General features: G+C 48.0%; 1 protein-coding gene across 3 annotated transcripts; it reads right to left on the reverse strand.

The window, feature by feature from the left end:
* Nucleotides 1–370: 370 nt before the first annotated feature.
* TMEM9 (transmembrane protein 9) lies at nt 371–23,252 on the reverse strand. 3 transcript variants are annotated; one of them, XM_029573786.1, is made up of 6 exons: nt 23,182–23,252; nt 22,247–22,348; nt 21,749–21,843; nt 12,996–13,104; nt 12,575–12,706; nt 371–3,074 (listed from the first exon to the last, which is right to left on the reverse strand). In XM_029573786.1, the coding sequence occupies exons 2-6, from the start codon at nt 22,325–22,327 to the stop codon at nt 2,928–2,930; spliced, it is 564 nt and encodes a 187-aa protein (XP_029429646.1). In that variant the 5' UTR covers nt 22,328–22,348; nt 23,182–23,252; the 3' UTR covers nt 371–2,927. The 3 variants fall into 3 exon arrangements, with proteins under 3 accessions (XP_029429646.1, XP_029429648.1, XP_029429647.1); XM_029573788.1 differs by lacking the exon at nt 23,182–23,252 and adding an exon at nt 23,050–23,079; XM_029573787.1 differs by lacking the exon at nt 23,182–23,252 and adding an exon at nt 22,616–22,689.
* Nucleotides 23,253–24,737: the final 1,485 nt, after the last annotated feature.

Raw genomic sequence — 24,737 nt, forward strand, 5'->3', positions numbered from 1 at the left:
AAGGAGGTGATAATGCCCTTGTATAGGTCCTGTATTCAGTTCTGGAGACCCTATCTCAAAAGGGACAGAGACAGGTTGGAGGCGGTCCAGAGAAGGGTGACCAAAATGTTGAGAGGTCTTCATCAAATGATTTATGAGGAGAGATTGAAAAACCTAAATATGTATACCCTAGAGGAGAGGAGGAGCAATGAATACTTGAAAGGTTTTAAAGATGCACAATCAACAGCAAACCTTTTCTGCTGGAATGAATCCAATAGAACTAGGGGTCACGAAATGAAACTCCGGGGAGGATGACTCAGAAGCAACGTCAGGAAGTATTTCTTCATGGAGAGGGTAGTGGATGCCTGGAATGCCCTTCCAGAGGAGGTGGTGAAGACAAAAACGGTGCAAGATTTCAACAGGGCATGGGATAAACACTGTGGATCCCTAAAAGCAAGGGGGAGGGGAATGAAGTAAGGCATGGGGGCATCTTGCTGGTGTGGCAGATACTACCCTTGGCAAATAGACTTGAAAATGTGATGCAACTCCACCACTGCTCGCTGCTTCAACGGCAGGGGGAAAAGAGGAAAGGAGGAATTGGATTCAGATAGCAACCAACAAAGACATTGAACTGTACGGTCTGGGAAAACACATGAGCATGGGGGTAACTGGCTTGGTGGGGGTAACTTGCTTGATGCAGCGGTTACTTCCCTTAACCAAAAGCCTGATACTACACTTCTGATGCAACTCTGACATCGCACATTGCTCTTTGATTCAAAGGCAGAGGGGAAGGGATATTGGTCTCAAACAGAAACCGACAAGATCCCTGACCTTGGAGATCTGAGTAACTGATAGGTATGGGAAACTGATAACTATGGGAGCTTGCTGGGCAGACTGGATGGGCCGTAGGGTCCTTTTCTGCCGTCACTTTCTAAGTTTCCACCACTGTGTCCAATTTTAAAGTGAGTGTGGTGGCTCTGATCGTTTCCACTGGCAAATTGCTCCATACTTTTCCCATTCTTTGAGTAAAGGAGGAGAGACCTGAAGGAACAGAAGCTCTCCCTGTTTTCTGCTGCACTGCAGATCTTCCTTCTCTAGTCCAGTATTAGCCTCCCATTTTATATACACCGATGGTGGAGAGGGAAAACAGCTCATGAAGCTGCAGCTGTGTTTTCCCTGCTCCTGAGAACATCAGTATGTGAGCAGCTGGGCGCACACTGCTGGGGAACAGAACCCAATAATGCACAAGAGTTGATCAGGGAAGCTGCCACTGCCCCTGCTCTTCCTGTTTTGCGGTGCGACAGTGCATGTGTGTGGACCCTGCCCTGCTGCAGCTTGGGCTGTTCCTATTCTTTGGTGGGGGCAGGGTGGGTGCCTGGCTCTCTGCTCTGGGGTGGAGGTGTGATGCTGCAGAGAAGAGGACTTGTGGTACCAATTACATTAAAGTCCACTACCAGAACTCTGCAATCAGTCTGAATACATCCCGACTACATGCAAAAAAATCTAGCGGTCCATATTCATGGGGTTTTAAATCCCCCCCCCCCAGTTTGACCACCCCCGAGTTATTCAGCTAAGATAAGTCAGGGGAAGGGCAAACTTACCAGGGTAACGGAGCTGGATATTTAGCGTTATCCAGATAAGTTTTATCTGGGTACACAACTTTAGCTTCCTATAATCAACACATAGCCAGTTAAGTTCAGAAAATGCCTTCCAGGCTAGCAGGCCCCCATAACATAGGTAAAAATGATGCGGTGGCACAGCGCCCAGGGGCTACCCCAACTCTTGAGCGCTCCAGGTCTGCTGGTCTAGAAGGGGGTTTTTTGGTACTTAACCTACTGTATTTTGAATACAGCTGAGAGAGATACATGTACGGGTAACTTAGATTGTGAGCCTTCTGGGGATAGGGAAATACCTGAATGGAATCTGCTTTTCAGTGTCACAAAAGGCAGAACGTAAATCCAAAAAAAAAAAAACCTAACCGGTTCTATTCAAATACAGCCGGTTCAGTTTAAAGTTACTTGGGTGAATTTGCCCGGGTAACTTTAATTCTCAGGGGGGACTTGTCCCGCTGAATATCCGTCACGAGTTATCCAGCTAACTTGGCCGCTTGCTGCTGTTGATAATTTTGTTCTTTGCCTCTGTTCAGTGAAAGCAGCATTCAAGCACAGCATAAAGCAGTCGGCGCACAGCCTAATACCTCTGAAGGCCAGAGTGAAAAATCATTTTCCGGTTTTTAGATGGTCGTTCGCTTTGAATATCTTTTTGGAAAAGTGGGTAATAACCACGTTATATATAAAGAGAAGTCCAGTTTTACCCTGTCACAGCATGGAGGCTGCGCCCACAATTTCTCCTTGGGAGTGAATTAGTCAAAGTTGGACCCTTACACCAATTTCAATTTGGGGGGGGATGGGGGAACCCAACTTTTCTTAAGGTTTGTGCAATAAAAAATTCATCTCAGGACGCCCCCATATAGAGGCTAAGGAGATGGGGCAAAAGAGAATGACAGCGTCATTGACTTCTCTGAGGACTAGGGTCTATTGCTTCTGTTTTATGAAATAGGGGAAACCATTCTGTAATATTTTTCTTTTGTCTGAACAGCTGGAGGTGGAACCTGTTTGCAAATGAATTAGTGAGGTCGATCCTGCTCGTGCTCGGTGAGGTCTTGCCGCTGCTCAGAGGAAGCGGCGGTGGCAGCGACAGTAACGGGTTGTCTTCAAGCGCTGCGGGACAGGAGGAGCAGCTGAAAGAAAGCTTGCTGGACCTTGCCTGCCTGCCTGCCTGCGGATGCCTCTTCGCTGGCTCCAGAGGGAGGCAGCTGCATGGAGTGCAAAACAAGGACCTTAGTCCCTAAGAGAGGGATAAAATTCTGGAAGTGCGCGGTCGCGGTTCTGAGACGAGCACCTCCCTTCTTGGTGGTCTCCCGCTGCCTCCACCGTGGGGGCCAACACTTAGCTCAGCATCTTGTGTCTGTCGAACACGGTCTTCCTTTGCTCTTGGACCTGGCGCTTCCAGCGCTGCTGGGCTCCCTCCACTCTCTCCAGCACCGTGTTGGCTCGGAAACTGGCGTGGGCAGCCGCTGCCAGGGCACGGGTGTCCTGAAATAGTCAAACAGGAGAAATGGGCATGAGTTTACCCCTCTGCATGGGACAGGAACTCAAGAACTCATGAGGCCTTGCCACTGGGAGCATGGGCAGATCGGTTTGAGGGCCATCTCAAAAGGTAAACACGGACTTAGCCGGGTAAAGTATTCTGTCTGGGGGCTACGTGGACATCCAGAGAGCACAAACCTTTAGATGGACTGAGTGGATGCATTCCTGGAGGTGGGGAGAAGGTCAAACAGGGATAGAATACAAGTCAATTGGATTTTAAAACCTGCATGCATTGTGTTCCAGCAACATTTTGGGCTGCAGAAATGGCAGGTACAAAATCCCCTGGTACACGGTCCCCGCAAGAGCTTGGTTTGTGGGAGAACTTCCTGGAAGGAGGGTTCTGCTCCAGCCCGCCTGCAGGGAAGAGGGGGGCGAGCCTGGAGCAGGCACAAATTTACTAGTCAGCAAGGCTTTAACCCTGGCCATCCTGCTACCGATTCAGTGCCTTTCTGTGTCTACTACTCAGGGCAAAGTTTCCGAAGGAATGATCTGGAACCCTTTACCTTTTACTGATGGTAAAAATCAGTTCTGGTGGGGAATGACAGCGGGGGGGTTAGGAGGAGGAAACGTGTGCTCAAGGTATGTGTTTGGGAGGGGGTCCGTATCTGGTTCTGGCCCCACCAGGCCCTGGCTCACTCCCCCACCCCACTTCCTGGGAATTAAGCTCTTTAGTCCCATAGGAAATGTTCAAAGGGAAACTATCCATGAGGTTTCCCTTTCAAAATTAGCTACAGAGTCCGTGGGTACAAAATACCCATGGACTTTGCAGCCAAGCTGCTGTCTGAAAGTTTCCTCCATCTATTTCCAAATTCCTCAGGTCTAAGCCCAGTTCTGTCCACAGTCTCCCCTTGGTGACCCGGGACGAGAACCTTTAACTCCCTGCGCCTCAGTGCAGCCAATGAGGCAGTTTCACCCTCTAGGACTAAAACAAGCCAAAGGGAAATAAATTAGGAGGGACTGGTTCTCCATTTAATGAACATTATTGGTTTTCCATTGGAAAGTACAAGCAGTATCGTAACAGTCTCTCTTACCACAAGACTTTATCCCCCAACAAAAAGACATCAAAATCCTACATAAAAAACACTCGACACAGCTCACTGTGCAAAAGATACGAGGACAAAATAAAATAACATAACAGTAAATGAAATGAAGGTTTCTGTAGAATGAATCCACTTTAATAAAAGGCATGAGAACGCTCTCTCTTCCTTACATCACTAGGACCCGTCTGCAGGGCAGTGCCACAGAGTGACTGGAAGCTGCCCACAGACTTTGAGAAAGAATCCGGCATGCAAGTAATCTGCTATCAAGAAGGATGGAAACTGCTGGCCACCTGTAAGGGACAATTTAAAGCTTTGAAAAAATAAATTGTGGGGGTACCCATCACATATTGAAGGCCTCACATGTGCCCCTGATATCCGACATTGCACTTCCTTTTCCCCTAACGTGTGCAGATTATATCACAAATAGATCCTCTGTAGCACAGAGGGGTGGGCCTTGTGGCCTAACATATTTATTTATATGTGTGTGGGGGTTTTGTTTTGGTTTTTTTTTTATGAGGAGGAACTAACTTTTCATTACCTGCTTCCCTGCACACTGCAGCCACAAACACTTTCCTGTAATTACAGCCGAACGGGCCCTCTGAAGCCGCCGAGCCCGGTGGTTTCCTGAGAGGCTGAAGCCTGCTCTTACTTGGGATTACAACCAAAGCATCTTAAATCTCGCCTACGGATTTCCGAAGCGACTGCCTGCCATGCTTCATCTCCTGCCAGGCCCTGCTTAAAGGGATTAACGCGTTCTGTCTTTCTCCACCGCTATTATGGGGCTCGGTCGTTTCCCTCAGTCCAAGCGGAATAAAGAGTTGAGGAAAGAGGGATTTGCTGAAGCCATGAATATCTTCCCAGCACTCACCATTTTACAAAGGGAACTGGGAGAGCTGGGAAAACGCAGGCAGATGAATTGTAAGGACGGCCATGGGCAAGAGGAGGAAGGGATCCTCAGGAGAGGCAGGGTAAGGAGATTCTCAGCCCAGCACTCACCACTTTACAAAGGGAAATGGGAGAGCTGGGAAAACACAGGCAGATGAATTGTAAGGAGGGTCATGGGCGAGAGGAGGAAGGGATCCTCGGGAGAGGCAGGGGTAAGGAGATTCTCAGCCCAGAATATATTCTTACAAAGTAAATGGCATGGAGAAAAAAAGAGCTTTGTAAAGATGTTCTTAAAATACGCCTTATCTCTGAAGGGAGGGAGACTCCTAGACTTGGGAAAGGATGCTCTTATAGGGGGACACCCTGAAGAGGGCATCCCACCTCTCTTGGAAAGAGGCCCAAGCTGCAGGCACTGCCGTTTTGACCTTTAATTGACGGCACTAGCTGAACGCCCCTTGCCCTGCAACTGGTCCCGCCCATCTCCCCAGATGAATGCTACTTTGTGACTTCCAGCTGTTTACTTTTCACCCTTACCTTTTCTTTTTTTTTAATATATATCTATCTACTTTTGGCTCCTGCAGAGCGGAACAGACTTACTCAGCTCAGGCAGCATCCTGTGCCCAATGTTGGCAGACGACAGAACAATCATTGCCTGGCAACCAGAGGCAATTACTAGGTGAGGTTATTCTGAAATTTTGGATTTGGTTTGGTTCTAGTTGTAGCACCGCATGAAATGAGGGAAACTGGGTTTTTTTAAACACGCTCAGAGTACAGGAGGAAAGGAAATGTAAATGGTGATTTGGGGCCACCGATTCCTTAGTGGGTCTTGCAATTTTTTAATCGTAAGGGAAAATGACACGGGGGACCACCGCCACAAGCCACCTCTAACCCCTGTGATACACTCCCAGGTAGGGGTTACCACCATCATCTTCTCAAGGGGGGAGAGACTGGGGGCTGCAGTCACTCTGTGTGCAACCATAGCTGCCCTGCATAATTAGCCAACATAACACCCTCCCCCCCCCACCAAAACTCACTACAGAAGAGTAACGAGTACCAAAGACATGTTTACATTTACCACAGAATCTTACTTCTTCCTGTAAAGTCTTAGTAAGACACTGCCACGTGCGCTACAGTTCTCCCATTGCTAATAAGTTGATTAGCCTGGATTAAGAGACAGCACATCTGTTCCAGCACAGCATTTCCCGCTGTCTCACTCTGGAGATCCCAATCACCCTACCTAAGCTTTTCAGCCTTTGGCCCACTGCAGCCTGGTCTTCATTGCCCTGAACAGTGTGGAAAAGAAATCTAGTAATTCGATACACCAGTCGGGCAAGTGACAAGAGAAGGCAGCTTGCCCGAGATAATCCAGACTTCTCTGTCTGCTACAAGAGCATAAGACTTGCCAAACTGGGACAGACCAAAGGTTCATCGAGCCCAGTCTCCTGTTTCCAACAGTGGCCAATCCAGGTCACAGGTACAAGGCAGGACCCCAAGGGGTAGATAGATTCCATGTTGCTTATCCCAGGGATAAACAGTGGATTTCCCCCAAATCCACCTTAATAATGGTTTATGGACTTTTCTTCCAGGAACTTGTCTAAACCTTTTTTAAACCCAACTACATTAACAGCTTTCACCATAACCTCTGGCAATGAATTCCAGAGCTTAATTTGCATTGAGTAAAAAAATATTTTCTCTTATTAGTTTTAAATGTATCACCTAGTAACTTCATTGAATGTCCCCTAATCTTTGTACTTTTTTAAAGAGTAAACAATCGATTTGCATTTACCCGTTCTACTCCACTCATTTTATAGAGCTCTATCCTATCTCCCTTCAGCTGTCTCTTCTCTAGACTGAAGAATCCTAATCTCTTTAGTCTTTCTTCATAGGGGAATTGTTCCATCCTTTATCATTTTGGACACCCTTCTCTGTACCTCTTCTAATTCTGCTGTATCTTTCTTGAGATGTGGTGATCAGAACTGCACACAATACTCAAGATGAGGTCACACCATGGAGCGGTACAGAGGCATTATGATATTCTCTGCTTTATTCTCCATTCCTTTCCTAATAATCCCTAGCATTCTGTTTGCTTTCTTGGCTGCTGCTGCTGCACAGTGAGCAGAAGATTTCAATGTATTATCAACGATGACACCTAGATCCTTTTCCTGAGTGGTGACTCCTAATGTGGAACCCTGCATTATGTCACTATAATTTGGGTTACTCTTCCCTAAGTGCATCACTTTGCACTTGTCTACAATAAATTTAATTTGCCATTTGCATGCTCAGTCTCCCAGTTTTGCAGTGTCCTCTTGCAATTCTCACAATTATTTTGTGATTTAACATTGAATAATTTTGTGTCGTTGGCAAATTTGATCACCTCACTTGTTTTTCCCATTTCCAGGTCATTTATAAAATATATTAAATAGCAGTGGTCCCAGAACAGATCCCTGGGGCACTCCATTATTCACCTTTCTCCATTAGGAACATTTACCATTCAGCCCTACTCTGTTTTTTTAATCTTTCAACCAGTTGACAATCCACAACAGGACACGCTGTCTGTCCTCCGATTACTGGTGAAAACCTTTGTATTAAAGTCAAATTCATGGAAATGGAACCTGAGTTTCTGGCTCTCTCTCTCATCCTAGACTTCTGTCTAAGAGGTCTATTTATGGAAATGCGATAATGTGTTGACCTCTGTAAGTAAATAGGTCCCACTAATTTCATTGCACCAGCAAACTGGATAGGTCTTATCTGATATCACATTCTGTTTTTATGTAAGGAGAGAGGCCATGTATGGTGGCTCCCTGATGAAAGCCAGAAGGGAAGGTTGTGCATGATGGCTTCAGGAGAATCCTGATCCTTCTCTCTAGCCTGTCTGAAGCAAGGATTCATCACATAGTCCTGAGTTTAACTCCAAGAAGGAGCAGGGTGTGAAGGATGACAAGAGACAGATGACTGTATAAAGGAAGTTTATCTGGTGCACAATTTGGGTGCCAAGAATGGTCTGTCAGAAAGGCAAGTGGCATCCTATCTGCATGTGGCCAAAGCACTTCTGTTTCCAATCACCTGGTCTGCTGGCAGAGCGGTGATCTACTGGTCAATTAGGGACAACAAGGAATGTTTCCATACTTAGTTTAAAGTCAGTTCGGCACCCATCAACTCTGACTATCACGCCACCCATAATCAGCAATATCTGTTACTTTTACCAACAAAAATATTCTTTCTAGAAGCAGCAACATTTCTTGCTTCTGTCATACAAGGCCTTCTGCTCGCCCTGGTGAGGAAAGCGCAAATACATGTGCAGCCTGTCCCTCAGCGAGACTCCTGAACCACTGCTCAGGGCAACATCTTGCTCCACAAGCCACGCAGGCTACCAAATGCTTCCTGATGAACTCTGGATGGAAAAGGTTATGGGGGGAGGGGGGCTGTGCACAAAACCCGATGAAATCTTTCGACAGCCAACAACCTCAGCTGCCATCCGGCACGGGGAGCTTTGCATTCCATTCTCCCTCTGCAGTAACAGAGTGGACACGCTGGCGGTCACAGTGCACAACTTGACCATCTCATTTAGAAGAAGCCCCTCCTGGAAGGGGACACACGAGCAGAAATCTATGCCTCGCTGCTGAAACAGTATTCAGGGTTAGAAAGGCTGAGTGTCGCTGTGAAAAAAAAAAAAGAAGGTACCCAAAAATGAATGGATGTACATTGCCTGCCATCCACCTCCCTCCTACCCACCCTCTCCAAGTTCCTGCCTTCCAGCGCCAGGCAGTGGCACTATATAATCAGAGCTGGTGCAGCTCTCAATTACAGCAACTAGGCGGCCTGCAATTAACACATTAGTGCTAATCACTATGTGTATATTAACGACATAATACACCGCCCCCCCCCACAGTCAGGGATGGCATTACTGCAGGTTAATAACCAGTTACCAGCTCCCTGTTTCCTCTCTTGAAAGAGGGACCACCCAAACGTATCCCTACCCCCCAACTCTGAAACATCTTATTTTATTTGTTATGCAAACACAAAGAGGGGGGCACTGAAATATCTACGCTAGGCTGTCCCAGTGCAGGGGGCTTGGGCCCCAGAAGAGGCCTGCTGGGATACCTTAACAAATGTACAACAAGAACACAATCTAGCGAGCTTCGAGGTGGTACAGGAGCGGGCCAGCCGGGTGGCTCAGAAGCAACGCTGCGCTCTGGCACGTGGAAGACGCTGGGGTTTGGTTCCCTGGACTGGCCAGGAGCAGGAATATTGTAACAGCGGCACGCACAGGAAGAGGGAGCCTTGGCCATCGCTCGATGGCGACTCCTAGGTTCCACATTAGAAGGGCTCCGAAGGAAGGCCCGGTTTGCGGGGCCCGACTGAGAGCTGTCATGGCAAAGGCCTGGCTAAAATCGTGAGAGGGATGTCAAATATGGGGGGAGGGGGGAACCCCTGGCCTAATTGCACATGAAGGCGCAATAAAAGCCAGTAACAAGTGACCTGGAAGCACAGAAGGATCAGGAGAAAACTGCTGGAATAAGAAAGGTTAAAAAAAAAAAAAAAAAAAAAAAAAGCAGCAGAAAAAGAAGCTGGAGGATGAGGGGGAGGGGCCATAAGATGGAGCTGGGAAACTGATTGGCTGAGAAGATTATACTTCCTTACTCAAAGGGGTCGCCCAAGAGAACTCGAGGAGATCAGGTCCCAGTTTAGGACAGGACACTTTGCCTCCCTGCATCTCAGCTCTATATCTGGCTCTGTCCTTTTCGCTGATGCTCTGTCCGCCTCGGTGGTCTTCATGCTCCTCAGTGGCCAATGAGCTTTCGTGTCAGGAGAGGCAGCCCGAGCTAGCCCTGCTTTTAACTCTTTGTGATGATCATGGACTTGTGTCCCAATTTCCCTAATTAAAGCAGAAAAACCACTCCCCTGATGACCTAACTGGGTCACAGCTTGCGTACCAACAGGAAGCTTGATTCGTGAGCGCATCTCACCGGCGTTCGCAAATTTGCACTCGTTGCCTGTTACATGGTGAATCACGTTAAGATTTTACTCCTCGTTTTTAAAGGAATTATTGGCCTCTTCATGCAGCTCTTAAGCTGTAGAGGAAAACTGGTTCTTACCTGCTAATTTTCGTTCCTGTAGTACCACAGATCCGTCCAGACTCCTGGGTTTCCCTCCCTGCCAGCAGACGAGGCAGAGAAGGTTTCACCGACACTGGCACATGACACGAGGTGCCACCTGCAGCCCCTCAGTATCGACCTGTACCCAAGCCAAGGTGACAGCAAAAGCCATATATTTCTAAGCAAACTCCCTCCCCTCCAACGAACCGGAATAAGGTGAAGTTGCCCAAAAAGACAATGGAAAACTCGTCTCCCAAATTTAACATAACAGATCAGCATTGGAAACCTCCAATAACTCCGCACTATATACAAAGCAACAGGACTCTCACCCCCAGTAAAACGGGTGGGTCTCTGGACTGATCTGTGGTACAACAGGAATGAAAATTAGCAGGTAAGAACCAATTTTCCTTTCCCTGTACGTACCCTGATCAGTCCAGACTCCTGGGATGTACCTAAGCTCCCTTTAAATTGGGTGGAACCAAGCACATGGAAGCCGGATCCCCCACATCCAAGTAATAATGCCCAGCAAATTTCATGCACAGACACCTGCTGTGAGTCAGCCCAGAAGCTGCCTGAGAACGCGTCAAGTGCACCCCTAAACCCCCTGGCAGCGGGCACTCGATCGCTTCCTTCAGCCTCCACACAATTGTAGCCTCAGACGCCCACAGCACAAAGAGGTGATCCAAGCTACGGAAATCATAAGTGACCTTTAGAAACCTCAATAATGCGCGCCTCCCATCCAAGAGCCTAAGCTCCCCTGCATGAGGCGGAGAGGAATCCAAATCTGGAAAAGCTGGAAGCTCCTAAGACAGAACACCAAACCTACCTCAGGCAGAAAAGAAGGCACCATGCATAAAGATGCCCCCGAGTCAGACTTCTGTAGGAAGGGATCTCGACATGACAGCGCCTAGAGCTCTGAAATTCTCCTGGCTGAACAAAGGTGGGGGGGGGGGGGGGGAGGGGGGGTTAGATAAGGCTGGGGGGGTGGAGGGAACGGAGGCAGGTTGCGCGGCTCGGCGCACGCAGGCTGCCAATTTTGCGCAGCCTTGCGCACGCCGACCCCAGATTTTAAAAGCTACGCGCGTATCTATTAAAATCTGGCATACTCTTGTTTGTGCCGGTCGCGCGAACAAAAGTACGTGCGGGTGTAGTTTTTTAAAATCTACCCCTAAGTAAAATGCGCAGCCAAGCCGCACATTTTACTTTCAGAAATTAGCGCCTACCCAAAGGCTGGCGTTAATTTCTGCCGGCACCGGGAAAGTGTACAGAAAAGCAGTAAAAACTGCTTTTCTGTACACCATCTGACTTAATATCATGGCGATATTAAGTCGCAGGTCCCAAATAAAAAATAATTAAAAATTTAAAAAAAAAATAAAAATTTAAAAATCGGCCCGCGTGGACGCTCAATTTTGCCAGCGTCTGGTTTCCGAATGCGTGGTTGTCAGTGGGATTGAGAACAGACGCCGGCAAAATTGAGCATCAGTTGTCAAATTCACTGACAGCCGCCACTCCTGTCAAAAAAGAGGCGCTAGGGACGCGCTAGTGTCCCTAGCGCCTCTTTTTACCGCGGGCCCTCATTTAAATACTGAATCACGTGCACAGGAGAGTGGCCTGTGCACACGCTGGGAGAGCGGGCCTGAATCGGCCTACAAATTAGAATAACACTGTTACACCCTGGAGCGGAGATCCTGACCCTATTTGCTGAGCACATCACTTCACTGTAAGTTAACTGGAGATACAATAAGCACATGAATTACCTTGTGAAGAAGAATGTACACCACTAATGACGTATGCCTCACAAAATACATTATCTATAAAGTACAGAAAAGCAGAAAGTGAGGGCTGAAACAGAGTGACGGTGATCGCACTTAGGCCTGCTGATTACTGATTAAAACCTCTCTCCCTACCGAGGTGAAATCGTGGCTAGTTGCTTAACTTTCTCCTCCCTATCCTCCCCTCAAATGTGCCCAGAATTTAGCCAGCTAAATATGGCCGCCTAGTGCAACTTAAACCCTGAAATTTGGCAGCTCATCCCAGTACATTTTCTTTGATCTAGCTGGCTAAGTAAGGTCGAAAACTGACCAGTGTTTACAAAATGTATTGTTAGTTTGAAATAGAGGCCCTTAAAAAAAATAACTAATTAGCTATAAAAAAAAATTTCAAAATTTACATTATATAAATACTTAAAATCTAAAGTTATAATCAAGGTTTGTTACTAAGAAGAGGCATATTCCCAATATTATCATCAATAAATCACAGCAAAGGGAAAGGAAAATAATCTGAACGTCAGGGATAGGAAGAGCAACGTGAGGGCAGGCCTTACTAAACACGTATGGCCTAGAAAAGAATTGGATTCCTGTAAGCGGGACTGTGTGCAATGGGGGGGACCACTTACCGCCACCTCATCCGCCCAGCATACACTCACCTCGCTCTCCTCCTCGTTGTGCAGGGGCTGCACGTAGGAGTCTGGCTTACGGATCAGGGGGTCCACCAGCATTAGGAAGGCCATGTACAGAAGCAGGGCCCCGACTACCAGCAGGTAAATAGAGATGATCCCCTGCAGAAAGACAACCACCAACATCACAGCGCACAACGGAGGTAGAATTAGTCTCCCTCGGGGTCTCCCTCGCTACCCCTGAAAAGGGACCACTGCACGGGGGAGTGGGAGGAGGGCAACCTAGTGTTCCACTCATATTGCTGTGATGGGGCAGCTGGGCAGTGCTCCACTCATTGTGGCCATGGGGAGGAGTGGGCAGCAGAGGAGGAGAGGGCTGGGCTCACGTTGTCCCAGTGTGGGATGGAAGGACAGGAATGGAAGGGGGAGGGGAGGGCTCTGCGCTTGTTACCTTGATGATGATGGTGCTGCGCTCTTCGTATTTGCACTCACACAGCAGGCAGTACGCCTCCACGTCATGCCCCGGCACAGGCATTGGCTCCACCACGTGCAGGCAGTTACTGCAAGAAAGGAGAGTACGGCTGATGGTGAAGACCCACAGGCTACAAAAAGGCAGCGATGGGCACAGAGCCCCCCCCCCCCACATCACCACCTGCGATGTGTGACAAGAGAGGGAGCGATTTCAGCTTGTGACCACCAAAAGAAATGATGAGACGCTAGAAACACAAAATGGTAAGAGAAAATGATGGGAGGGGTCCAGGGTGGAAGAAAGGTGGGAGGTAGAGGGGAGCAATGACAGCAGTGCTGTTCACATCCGTCTACGACTCGGCAGCTAGCACCAAGGCAAATTACACATTAGGGCCTCACACTATGACAGCTGGGTGAGCTGAGACCCAGCAAGACACAAGAGCAGGTTTATTCCCAGTTTACCCCCCTGTTTTCTCACTGAAAATCCTGGAATTTTCTCATTGATAAACCGGGAACAAGTTTTGCACCAAAGCAGAGGACATAAAGGTCAACAAAGCAAACAAAATAAGGCAATGCCTTTCTATTGGAATATCTTCATACATTTCTTGACAGCTTTCAAGCACTAAAATACCCTTCTTCCGGTCAACACAAAACAAGCAGGTCAAGGCACCACAGCAAAAACTCTGAAACATCTCAAAGTGTTTTGTCTGAGGCTGTGCACAGAGAGCTGGTGCTGAGCAGGATTGGAACCCAGGGCTACGTTTTGACCTCTGCAACCAAAAAAGGGTACACAGCTGCCTAGAGGGACTGAGGAGGGAAGGTCCCTACCTCCAAGGGCTTAGAAGCTATGCAAAGCATGCTGAGAGCACGCTGGTGATGGACAGGGGATGTGGGGGTGGAGAATGGGTGATGATCTCAGATGGGCCCTGGGCTGGGAGGAGCAGGGTGGGCTTGAGAAGTGCATAGGAGTTAAGTGAGGGCAACATTTTTAAGGCACTCACAAATAAGCACATCAAACAGTTCCATAAGTCTCTGAAAACTCCTCCTGATCCATCAGCCCATCCTGCAGGTCCCACAAAAATCCCAAAACAAAAGATTAAAGGAGCACATTTTTTTTTGTAAACAAGCCTTTAAAGGTGGGAAGGTCTCATTATACAGTACAAACCCCAACAGTCCAGCACCAGCACCACAGACCAGAGCAGCAAAGACTGATTTACCAAGCATAAGGAGAAATTACTACTTTCCTGATAATTTCCTTTCCTCTAATGAGGGCAGGCCAATCCCCACCAGTGGGTTATGCACCTCTGCCAGCAGATGGCGACGGAGAAAAAGCTGATGTCATGGATATATATAGTCCCGCCCAGACATCAGCCCACCAGAATTCCCTGGAAAAGCCAAACTGTGCCAAACTGATTATACTTGAACATCATCATTAACAATCAACCACTCATGTTTCCAAACCAAAACGGGAACACCGAGCTCAGACAAAGGTAGTAATACATGCAGAAAACTAAGGGGCTAGAAAAGCCACTTACCAGTCATCAAAGAAGAGCAGGAATCCTACCCTGCAATGTTTGCCCTGAAAAAAAGGCTAACCAAACAGTTAACCTTGGCAGACTAGAGGAAAATAAATTACCAGGTAAGTAGTAATGACTCCTTCCTCTGCATTCTGGCATCCCACCAATGGAATGTACCAAAGCTAATCCCCAAAAGGGCGGGAGGCTTCCAGCGGTCCAGTCAAAACTATCCACATGAACAGGGCGTCCTCCCTAGCCTGAACATCCAAGCAATAATGTTTGGAAAAAGGTGTGCAAAGATGACCATGTTGCCGCTCAGCAAACCTCAGCAAGCAAGAACAAAGAAAGTTCCGCCCACGATATCACCTGAGCCCTCGTAGAATGAGCTCTACGGTCTGTTTCGGCAAAGCAACCTCAGCAGCCAGATAGGTGAACGTAACGACTTCCTTAACCCAAAGGGCTATCATCACCCGTGTCACCAGTACTCCCTGTTTACTGCCACCATGGAGCACAAACCAGGCGATCAGACTTCTGGAGAGATTCAGTCACCTCCAAGTACTGCATTAAATGACGCCCAACGCCCAAGGAATGCATAAGACTGTACTCACTTACATCTCTGGACTGATACAAATGAAACTCCAAAACTACTTTTGGCAAAAAATGAGGGTACACTCTGAATCTGTACCATTCCCGGAGTCATACGCAGAAAAGGCTCATGACAGGAAAGAACCTGCAGCTCAGGAACCCAACAGATTGCTATCAGAAAAAAAAATCTGTCTTCAAGGTAAGCAATCACAATGAAAGGGCACGCAGCATCTGAAAGGTTGGGCCTGCCAAGAACTCCAGGATCAAGTAAAGTCCCCCAGAGGCACCAGAAGCCAAAGCGGGGAGCAACGTTGCTTAACTCCCTTCAAAGAATGGGACCCTCTGGGATGGGAAGACAATGGCCCTCCATTGACTTTCCCCCTATAATAATCAAGAGCTGCAACTTGAACGTTCAGAGTGTTAAGGGTCAAGCCCTTAAGCAAGCCAACCAAAGAATTCCAAAATTAAAGGAATATCCACCTTAAGAGGTTGAGAACCTCACATCTGTCATGAGTACCAACCAATCCAGCATCTCCAAGGAAACTCCTTTCCTAAGTTCAACTGAGAACTCCCCTCCAATGGTAGGAGCAGCCTCACTGCATAGTTTTGAGACTGCAGGTCCAGCGGGAAAGCAATGCTTGCTGAAGAGGGTGCATATGTGCCCTTGCCCAGGGAACTACTTTCAAAGCGGCAGCCATCAACCCCAGGACCTGCAGATATGACCACACAGTCAGGCAAAACATGCTCATCAGGGTTCTAACTCAAGCCATCGAATCTCCAGCAGAAACACTCTGCCCTGCTTTGTATTGAAGTGGACCCAGACATACTCCCAAGTCTGAGTCAGCTGCAAATTTCTGTTGACCAGCTTCACCCCCCAGCCTAGTTCATGTAGTAACAAAAGCACCTTGCAAGAAGTGTGAAGGTTCTCTTCCATGCTTTTGGCTCGAATCAAGCAGTTGTCTAGATAGGAGTGAACTAGAATATCATCTTTGCCTAGGGCTGCCACTACCAGCAACATGGCCAGCCCGAAGGCAAGGCTTTAAAACTGGTAATGATGATCCAGAATGGCAAACCGAAGGAACCGTTAATGTTCCAGGTGAATGGGGATATGCATATATGCCTCCATCAGATCCAGAGACAGGAGGTATGCCCCTGCTTGAACTGCCATTATGACAGATTGCACTGTTTCCATTCTGAAATGCGTGACTTGCAAATTACGACTGAAGCCCTTGAGATCCAGTATGGCTTCAAAAGATCCTTCCTTCTTGGGCGAGAAAAAATAATTGGAATAATGGTCTATATTTTGCTGTGATTTGGGAATCGCCGCTTTCAGGGTCAACAGCCCTTATAATGTAGCTTCCACGTCTACCCTCTTCTGAGGAGAATTGCAAAGAAATATCATAAATGCATCTAGAGGAATGCGAAGAAATTCTAGAGCATACCCGTCTCAATACACTTCGAGGACCCATTGATCCAAAGTACTCTGGACCCACCTGTGATAAAAGCGAGGCAGGCGGCCACTTATCTCCTGCCCCACCAAGTGAGTCCTCAAATCCTCATTAAGCAGATTGAGGGGGATCCACTAGCAGAGCCCACATCCTTTCGAGGCCCACGGGGGCGAAAGGACTGAGATCTATGTTAGGGATTGGATGATCTCTGGGAAGAACCTCCCCTATAAGGCCAAAAACGCCAATAATCGAGAGCAGCCCCTCGCCCGAAAAGTCCGGGAACCTGCTTCTTATCCTCCAGTAAGCGAAGGAAATGGGTTTCTCCCCATTTACTCCAATCCATTGCCAAATAAAAGTGAACCTCTGAAGGGTAACTTGGTAAGACTGGACTTTGAAATAGTATCTGCTGACCAATTGCGCAGCCGCAGCTGCCGCCTGGCCGCAATCACAGAAGCAGCTGCTCTGGCGGCTGTGCAAATCAGGTCACAGCCCGCATCAGCTAAGGCGGCAGCCTCCGGCTCGAGCAGAAGTCCATTATTGGAAGTGACACTGCCAGATTCTTGAGAAAGATGCAAAAAAGCCCGAGCTACCAAGGCAACAACAAGTAGCAGTTTGTAAATTCACCACCACTGCCTCAAAGGCTTGCTTTAGGATAGCCTCAAATCTTCTGTCCTGAGCATCCTTCAGAGCTGCAGCCCTCTCCACCAGAATGGTGGTTCATTTCGTGACTGAACACACCAAAGCATTCACCTTAGAGAAACACAACTGCTCTTTGGCCTGCGGATCCAAGGGGTATAAACCTGCCAAGGCACACATCCCCCCCTTTTAAATGGCCCCTCTGGTGCACTCCATTCCAGATCAATCAACTCTTAAATTCGAACCTTGTCAGGCCACGCTACGCCATGGCGCTTGACCATGCTGGCAGGCACAGGAGAACTCTGAGCGTACAAACCTAAACTAGAAGGTAATATCGACTCAGAAGACCGCCCCTGGAGAAATGTCTGTAATGTCTAGAATTCCCCAGGCCAGGAATTCCACTCAGGAAAAGGAGGACGGGTCCATTCCAGGCCCCATGGACCCAAATCTGACATCCTGAGCATCCACTGGGCCAGCCCAGCCCAGATATGAGTCTTCAGCAGTAATGTGACTATGCAGCCTCCTTGGACTCAGCTGCTAAACACGGCAGGAAACAAACCACCAGAAGGAGGCACTGGAAGCAGGTGTGCTCACCACTTTGTTCCTATAAGTCAAATCAAATCCACAAACAATCTGTTGGATAAAATGGCAATTTCTTAATTAAGAAAACATGATGGCGTCCACCCAAGTCCGATGCACCACTAGCTCCCCTCACCCTCCTTCAGACAATCAGAATTGCAAGATAATGCCTTTTTTTTTCCAGATGTCTGATCTAGAGCTTTTAGCGCAAGGAAGGGAGGTGGGGAATAGGTCTTCTCTCCCTCCCTCCCTCCCTGCTCAGCACTAACAGCCCCAGGCCAGGAAACAACTGGAAATGTTCCAGAGAGCTGGAATCAGATTTCTTTTATCTTTCAACTTAGTATTTATGAGCAAGACAAGGCACAGAGAGCAAAGACAAGCAACAAATGTTACATCAGCCACACTACAAAAGAGTGAAGGTACATCATAACTAAAGGTTACATGGGTGCTGCAGGCAGGAGTGAGGTGCATTGGAGGAGCTGTTGGGGGATGTTCAGTACTGGAGTTCTGTAGGCAGGAGTGAGGTGCATTGGCAGAGCTGCGGGGGTGGGGGGGGATGTTCAGTACTGGAGTTCTGTAGGCAGGAGTGAGGTGCATTGGCAGAGCTATGGGGGATGTTCAGTACTGGAGTTCTGCAGGCAGGAGTGAGGTGCATTGGCAGAGCTATGGGGGATGTTCAGTACTGGAGTTCTGCAGGCAGGAGTGAGGTGCATTGGCAGAGCTATGGGGGATGTTCAGTACTGGAGTTCTGCAGGCAGGAGTGAGGTGCATTGGCAGAGCTATGGGGGATGTTCAGTACTGGAGTTCTGCAGGCAGGAGTGAGGTGCATTGGCAGAGCTGTGGAGGGGATGTTCAGTACTGGAGTTCTGCAGGCAGGAGTGAGGTGCATTGGCAGAGCTGTGGGGGGGGGGGGGGGGATATTCAGTACTGGAGTTCTGCAGGCAGGAGTGAGGTGCATTGGCAGAGCTGTGGGGGGGGGGGGGGATATTCAGTACTGGAGTTCTGCAGGCAGGAGTGAGGTCCATTGGCAGAGCTATGGGGGATGTTCAGTACTGGAGTTCTGCAGGCAGGAGTGAGGTGCATTGGCAGAGCTGTGGGGGGGGGGGATATTCAGTACTGGAGTTCTGCAGGCAGGAGTGAGGTCCATTGGCAGAGCTATGGGGGATATTCAGTACTGGAGTTCTGCAGGCAGGAGTGAGGTGCATTGGCAGAGCTGTGGGGGGGGGGGGGATATTCAGTACTGGAGTTCTGTAGGCAGGAGTGAGGTGCATAGGCAGAGCTGTGGGGGGGGGGATGTTCAGTACTGGAGTTCTGCAGGCAGGAGTGAGGTGCATTGGCAGAGCTGTGGGGGGGGGGATGTTCAGTACTGGAGTTCTGCAGGCAGGAGTGAGGTGCATTGGCAGAGCTGTGGGGGGGGGGATGTTCAGTACTGGAGTTCTGCAGGCAGGAGTGAGGTGCATTGGCAGAGCTGTGGGGGATGTTCAGTACTGGAGTTCTGCAGGCAGGAGTGAGGTGCATTGGCAGAGCTGTGGAGGGGATGTTCAGTACTGGAGTTCTGCAGGCAGGAGTGAGGTGCATTGGAGGAGCTGTGGGGGATGTTCAGTACTGGAGTTCTGCAGGCAGGAGTGAGGTGCATTGGAGAAGCTGTGGGGAGATGTTCAGTACTGGAGTTCTGCAGGCAGGAGTGAGGTGCATTGGCAGAGCTGCGGGCAGATATTCAGTACTGGAGTTCTGCAGGCAGGAGTGAGGTGCATTGGCAGAGCTGCGGGGGGATGTTCAGTACTGGAGTTCTGCAGGCAGTGCATTGGAGGAGCTGTGGGGGATGTTCAGTACTGGAATAATCAATGAAGTCTGATCTCGCAACATTTGCATCATGTGTCAGAAGGCGCTGCCTTTACTTCAATGATATTTCCAATAAGAGGAAGCCTCCCTTCTCAAAAAATACCCTCCAAGGGCTTCCAGTGCCATGCAGAGCTGCCAGCTGGCTCCACTTCAGCTGGTGAGGCTGATCCAATCCTGATTTTACTCCATAACATGCATGGGTTTGTAATTCTGATTTCCTTCAGAAAAACAGACCTACATACAATGGGGTAAAACCATGACTGGATCAGCCTCAAGTGCAGAGCCAGCTGGAGTTACCTGAGTCATTCTGCTGGCATCTCAGACCCATTACATGGATTCTCAGGATTTTGGTCTATTTGTCTAATAAGTTTTCCATCTGCAGGCATCCTGGAGATGGGAAGCTGCTAGGATCGAGGACGCTCTCAGAATGCCACCACTAGAGGGCACCTTCACACCAGTCTAACTATGGCATGGCAGATGACCGCTGCCCAGTCCTCATGCAGTACTGCAGAGACTACCTCATCTCAGGCATTAGTCAATGCTCCTCCCTACTTACCCAGGCTTTCTGGAAGGCTGTTACTGTTGGTGCCTCCACTATCTTTTTTGTGCAGAAATATTTTCCAATGAGTCTGGCCCTTTCCAGCCTCATATCCTGGAAAATGTGTCTGTCGTATCCCTTCTCCCCTCTAGGGTCCTTAAGTCTCATATGATAGGGGCAATTTTCATACTCCCCATCTAGATAAAAAGTCTATGGGTACCCTTTTACCCTATAGGCCTGCAGTCCACCTTCCTGCTTCTTTCAGCTTTTCCAGATATTCTTCAAGATCCCTTTTCAATGTTAATCTTTTTCCTGTCCCACTTTTTAAAAACCACACTAGCCACTTTTTCCTCTTAGTTACCTTCTTAACATGAAGATGAATTGTCCTGTTAGTTTAGCCCACTGTTCTACCTCACAAAGATCCCCTCATCCTGCCAGCGCCCACCTAAGGCACTCCCTCATCTTAACCAAGTGGGTAACCTCGAACGTCCAGGCCGCTGACCAGATTACTGCCTTAAACACATCAGGACATGGAGGACTCACAGATCTGCATATCTTTCAACCACCAAGACTTTTAACGAGGTTGAAAATCCAGTCAGCATATGTAGTAGGGATGTGAATTGGTTTTCTGAGATTGAAAATATCGGAAGATATATTTTCAAACTCGTCAGAATTCGGGGGGGCCCCCTAAACCCGATAGGATAACCCCACAAAATTTTTCTTGGGGTTCTCTTATCGTTTTGGTGGGATGGGAAGAAAGGGCACTTAAAAATAAACCCCAAACCCACCCTGACCCTTTAAATTTAATCCTTTCGCATCCCCCATCCTCCCGATCCCCCCCTCCCAAATTTTTAAAGTACCTGGTGGTCCAGCGGGGGTCCCGGGAGCGATCTCCCGTGCTCGGGCCGTCGGCTGCCACTAATCAAAATGGCGCCGATGGCCCTTTGCATGTGACAGGGTATCCGTGCCATTGGCCGGCCCCTGTCATATGGTAAGAGCACAGGATGGTGCAGGATTAAATTTAAAGGGCAGGTGTTTTGGGTTTTTTTCGGCACGACACAGCCGATTAAAACGGGTAAGAATCACGAGAACAAAGATTTCCCGCAGTTTTTACCCGAAATCGGTACCGGAAACGAGTCTGGTACCGATTCACATCCCTAGTATGTAGTAATTAAACAAGTTACTTTTTTTTTTTCCAAGAGAAGGCGGGTTCTAGAAGCAGCATTGGCCTTGGAGGCTGTGGGTTAACCTTTCCTAGAGTTAAGGAGTTTCTCAGACAGCATAGGTCCCTTCTTCAGATGGACTCTCTCTCTCCTAACCTCTCTCAAACGAGAAGAGAGATGGGCATATGCTGCGATTCTGAAAATTACACATGGCAATATACCCACATAAATTTAGAAAAGTGTTTTAATGCTATTTTGACTTCCAGAGGGCTGCAGGATCATTTGCTGTTTAAACTCCAGGACTTCTGAGGCTGGTGTGATCCACAATATAAATGCAGAGCCCTATCTATGGGAAATTGTTAGAGTCGGGCAGAAAGGAGGACAAGGGGTACCAGAGGTTGGGTCAGAGGGTCACCAGAGGTTCTTACCAGTCTTTCTGCGTCACATTTTTGTTGTTGTATATCTGCCCACTGATGTTCCTATAGGGGGGGCATATGCATTTACAACGAACATCTTCTGATCTCTGTGGGAGGAAAGAGGCAGATAAATGTTTAACACACGTCCTCTGGGCTGCTGTTATCCATCATTTCAAAGCAAGGCTGAGAGCCAGGAGGTAAAGGAGATGCTAGAATCATGTGTGGAATGAGAACGGCCTGTTCCTTAGCTTAGACTCAATTGTAATAGAAAGAACTGCCCTTTTCTCAGAGAAGAATCAAGTAGCATCTAAAGCAATCACTGTCTAACGGTAATTACAATACAATTATTACATGCTTTCTCAAATTTTTATAGGACTTTATTACAGCTAACACAATTTAAATACAGATAATCTCTCTCTGTCTGCAGTTGCATTTTTTCAGACTGCATCTGACACGATTGTGCACATATGTATGCGTGCACACATCTAGGAACAAGCTCTCACCCCTTACCTTGTTAGCCTGCACCTGAGGAGGTTGCACGACGAGACAGAAGCCCACGATCACCAGTGAAAGCAGCTCCATGTTCTTCATGTGTTCTGTACATGCGTGTTCCTGTAACAGACCGAAAACAGCAGCGATTTAATGAGAAGCAATTGCACTCTTGGGATGTCGACCTGATAACAACAAAGTCCCTGGTGTTAAAGTTGGTGCCAGGGACAGCACGGACCAAAGCACTCACAGGGTTAATTAAAGAGAGAAAGCCCCCCCCCCCCCCCACCCCCCCAAAAAAAAGGTTTTAGGAGGACAGTATTCAAGCGCATGGTACAATTGCAGTTCAGAAGCAGGCATGCAGCCACCGCTGGAGTGAAAACTCTTTACCAGGGGCCTGAATTGCCACAGAAACAAAGGGACAATCAGAACGTCAGGTCTGTTTAATCTTTCCAGGCCTCTATGTTTATACGTTGCGCATTTCCCCCTTTCAGCTGCCAAAAGTCCCTTACGTCAGGCTCTTCGCATGACACCCAGGATTTACTGAACATAAGCCAAAGCCTCACTGCAGGGTGCAGATGAATGAGAAACTCTTTCCCTGAGGATCTTTACACCAGCTAAGGCCCAGAGGCTTCAGAGACATAGGCCAGGGTTCCGACTATACAGGCACCCATGCCTTTCTATCCTAAAATTGCTGAATCGATGCGTGCAAAAAAAAACCAACAACCCCTAATCCCCTGCTCAGATCCCGGAGGAATTCGCGGCTCCCTTCCTCGCACTGCTGCAAACCCCCTCCATCTCTCTTCAGAATCAGCGATCTGCACCTCACAAAGCCTGCAGGTTCCTTGCTGCCCCGTATGTCAAGTGAAATATATGGGCAAATAATTTTTTTAAAAATATGCAAAGACACAGATTAAAAAAAAACAAAAAACCCTTTCCTCTGTTTACATCCTCACCCCCTGCAACCGCTGATCCCAGGCACCACTAGCCAGCAGCAGACACAACAGATTCCAGCTGATAGGAGACCCCGCCTCATCCTTTCCCCACCTTCTTCAGGATGATTGGCTTTGCCAAACGCCAATCAGCAAGCCTCGGCTCCGGTTGGCTCTAGGAGACTAATTATCTCCCAAAACAACAAGAACCATTAGGGATTGTCATTCAGTTTTGTTCTCCAGAAACCAAGAGGATGAACGCAGCACGGCCTGCAAAAAATGTTTATTATTTTCTGCTAATTTAGGGGCCGATGTAATAAGGTATGCTGAAGCTGCCACGGGTTTGTGCGTGCCTGTAGGCGTGTTTGTACACGTTTTCCCATGCAAAGCCCTATACGGGGATGTAATAAGGGTTTTGTGCACGGGAAAAAGCACATACGAACGTGCTTACAGACCGGCGTTTTTTCCTGTGCGAATGCATGCAAAGGAGGCGATTAGCTAATCACAGGCAATGCAGGGAGCTGCGCTAATGCTAGGGCAGGTTTTTTACCACCACAGTCAGGGACCTATGTCAGCGTCCAAGCATCCCGAAAACCACCTAGCTGAGTGCCTATCTCAGCGTCCGAGTGGCCAGCTTAGCTAGGCGCCTTTCTGGGCACCCGATCGTATAGATTTGCGACCATCTAAGCGCCTAGCTCAGCGCCTGAGTGGCAACATTTGCTAGGCCCCTTTCTGGATGCCAGTGTCCATATTCGCGCCTGGCTGAGTGCCTGTGTTGGTACCTGAGCATCCAGATAGGTGCTCAGTTGGGCACCAATCTCACTGCTGTGCCAGTGTGAATTAGCATCCATGAAAATATTTGCCATGTTTTCTGCAGCACAGTTATTTGAAATATTAAAAATACTTTGCAGGGTCATACTTTCACTTACTGGGGAGACCTGTTCGCTCGCTCGCTTTTATGCGCAGATTATCAGAGCGGGTTTTGAACGCAGATGCAGCCATTTATTACATAGGCCCTTACCACGCTTAGGTAAGTGCATTTTTCCGTATGTGCGCATAATTTTTTTTTTTTTTTTTACATCCCGTGGAAGGGGCAGCTTCAGCCGTGCATGGTGATCAAAACACGTGCTCATAACTAGCGCCTGTTGTGCCGCGGGTCTTATTACATCAGCAATTAAAATTCATAGCTAGCACCCTTTTTTGTTAGGAAATAAACTGTCTCTTCAGGAGCAGTACTGAACCTTGTGACCGTAAGTAAATCAGGTGCTGCGGTACAGGTCATCAGAGCCTCCCACTGAAAAATAAAATACAATATAAGATGAAAAAGGACACCTTTTTATGATAGTTAAAGAGGAAGAAACAAAACACAAAAAGGTTAATGGTTTTGAGCAATCTATGTTTCCCAGCCTGGAGGCACAACCAACCTGTCCAGTGTTCAGGATAGTCACAATTAACGTGCATGAGACAGATTTGGATGCACTAGATCTCCAAAATATGCAAATATATTTTATGCATATTCATTACAGATATCTTGAAAACCAAACCGGTTAGATAGGGTTCCAGGTAGTGCCGGGACCAGC

Source organism: Rhinatrema bivittatum, chromosome 12, assembly GCF_901001135.1.
Source record: "Rhinatrema bivittatum chromosome 12, aRhiBiv1.1, whole genome shotgun sequence".
Lineage (NCBI taxonomy): Eukaryota > Metazoa > Chordata > Amphibia > Gymnophiona > Rhinatrematidae > Rhinatrema > Rhinatrema bivittatum.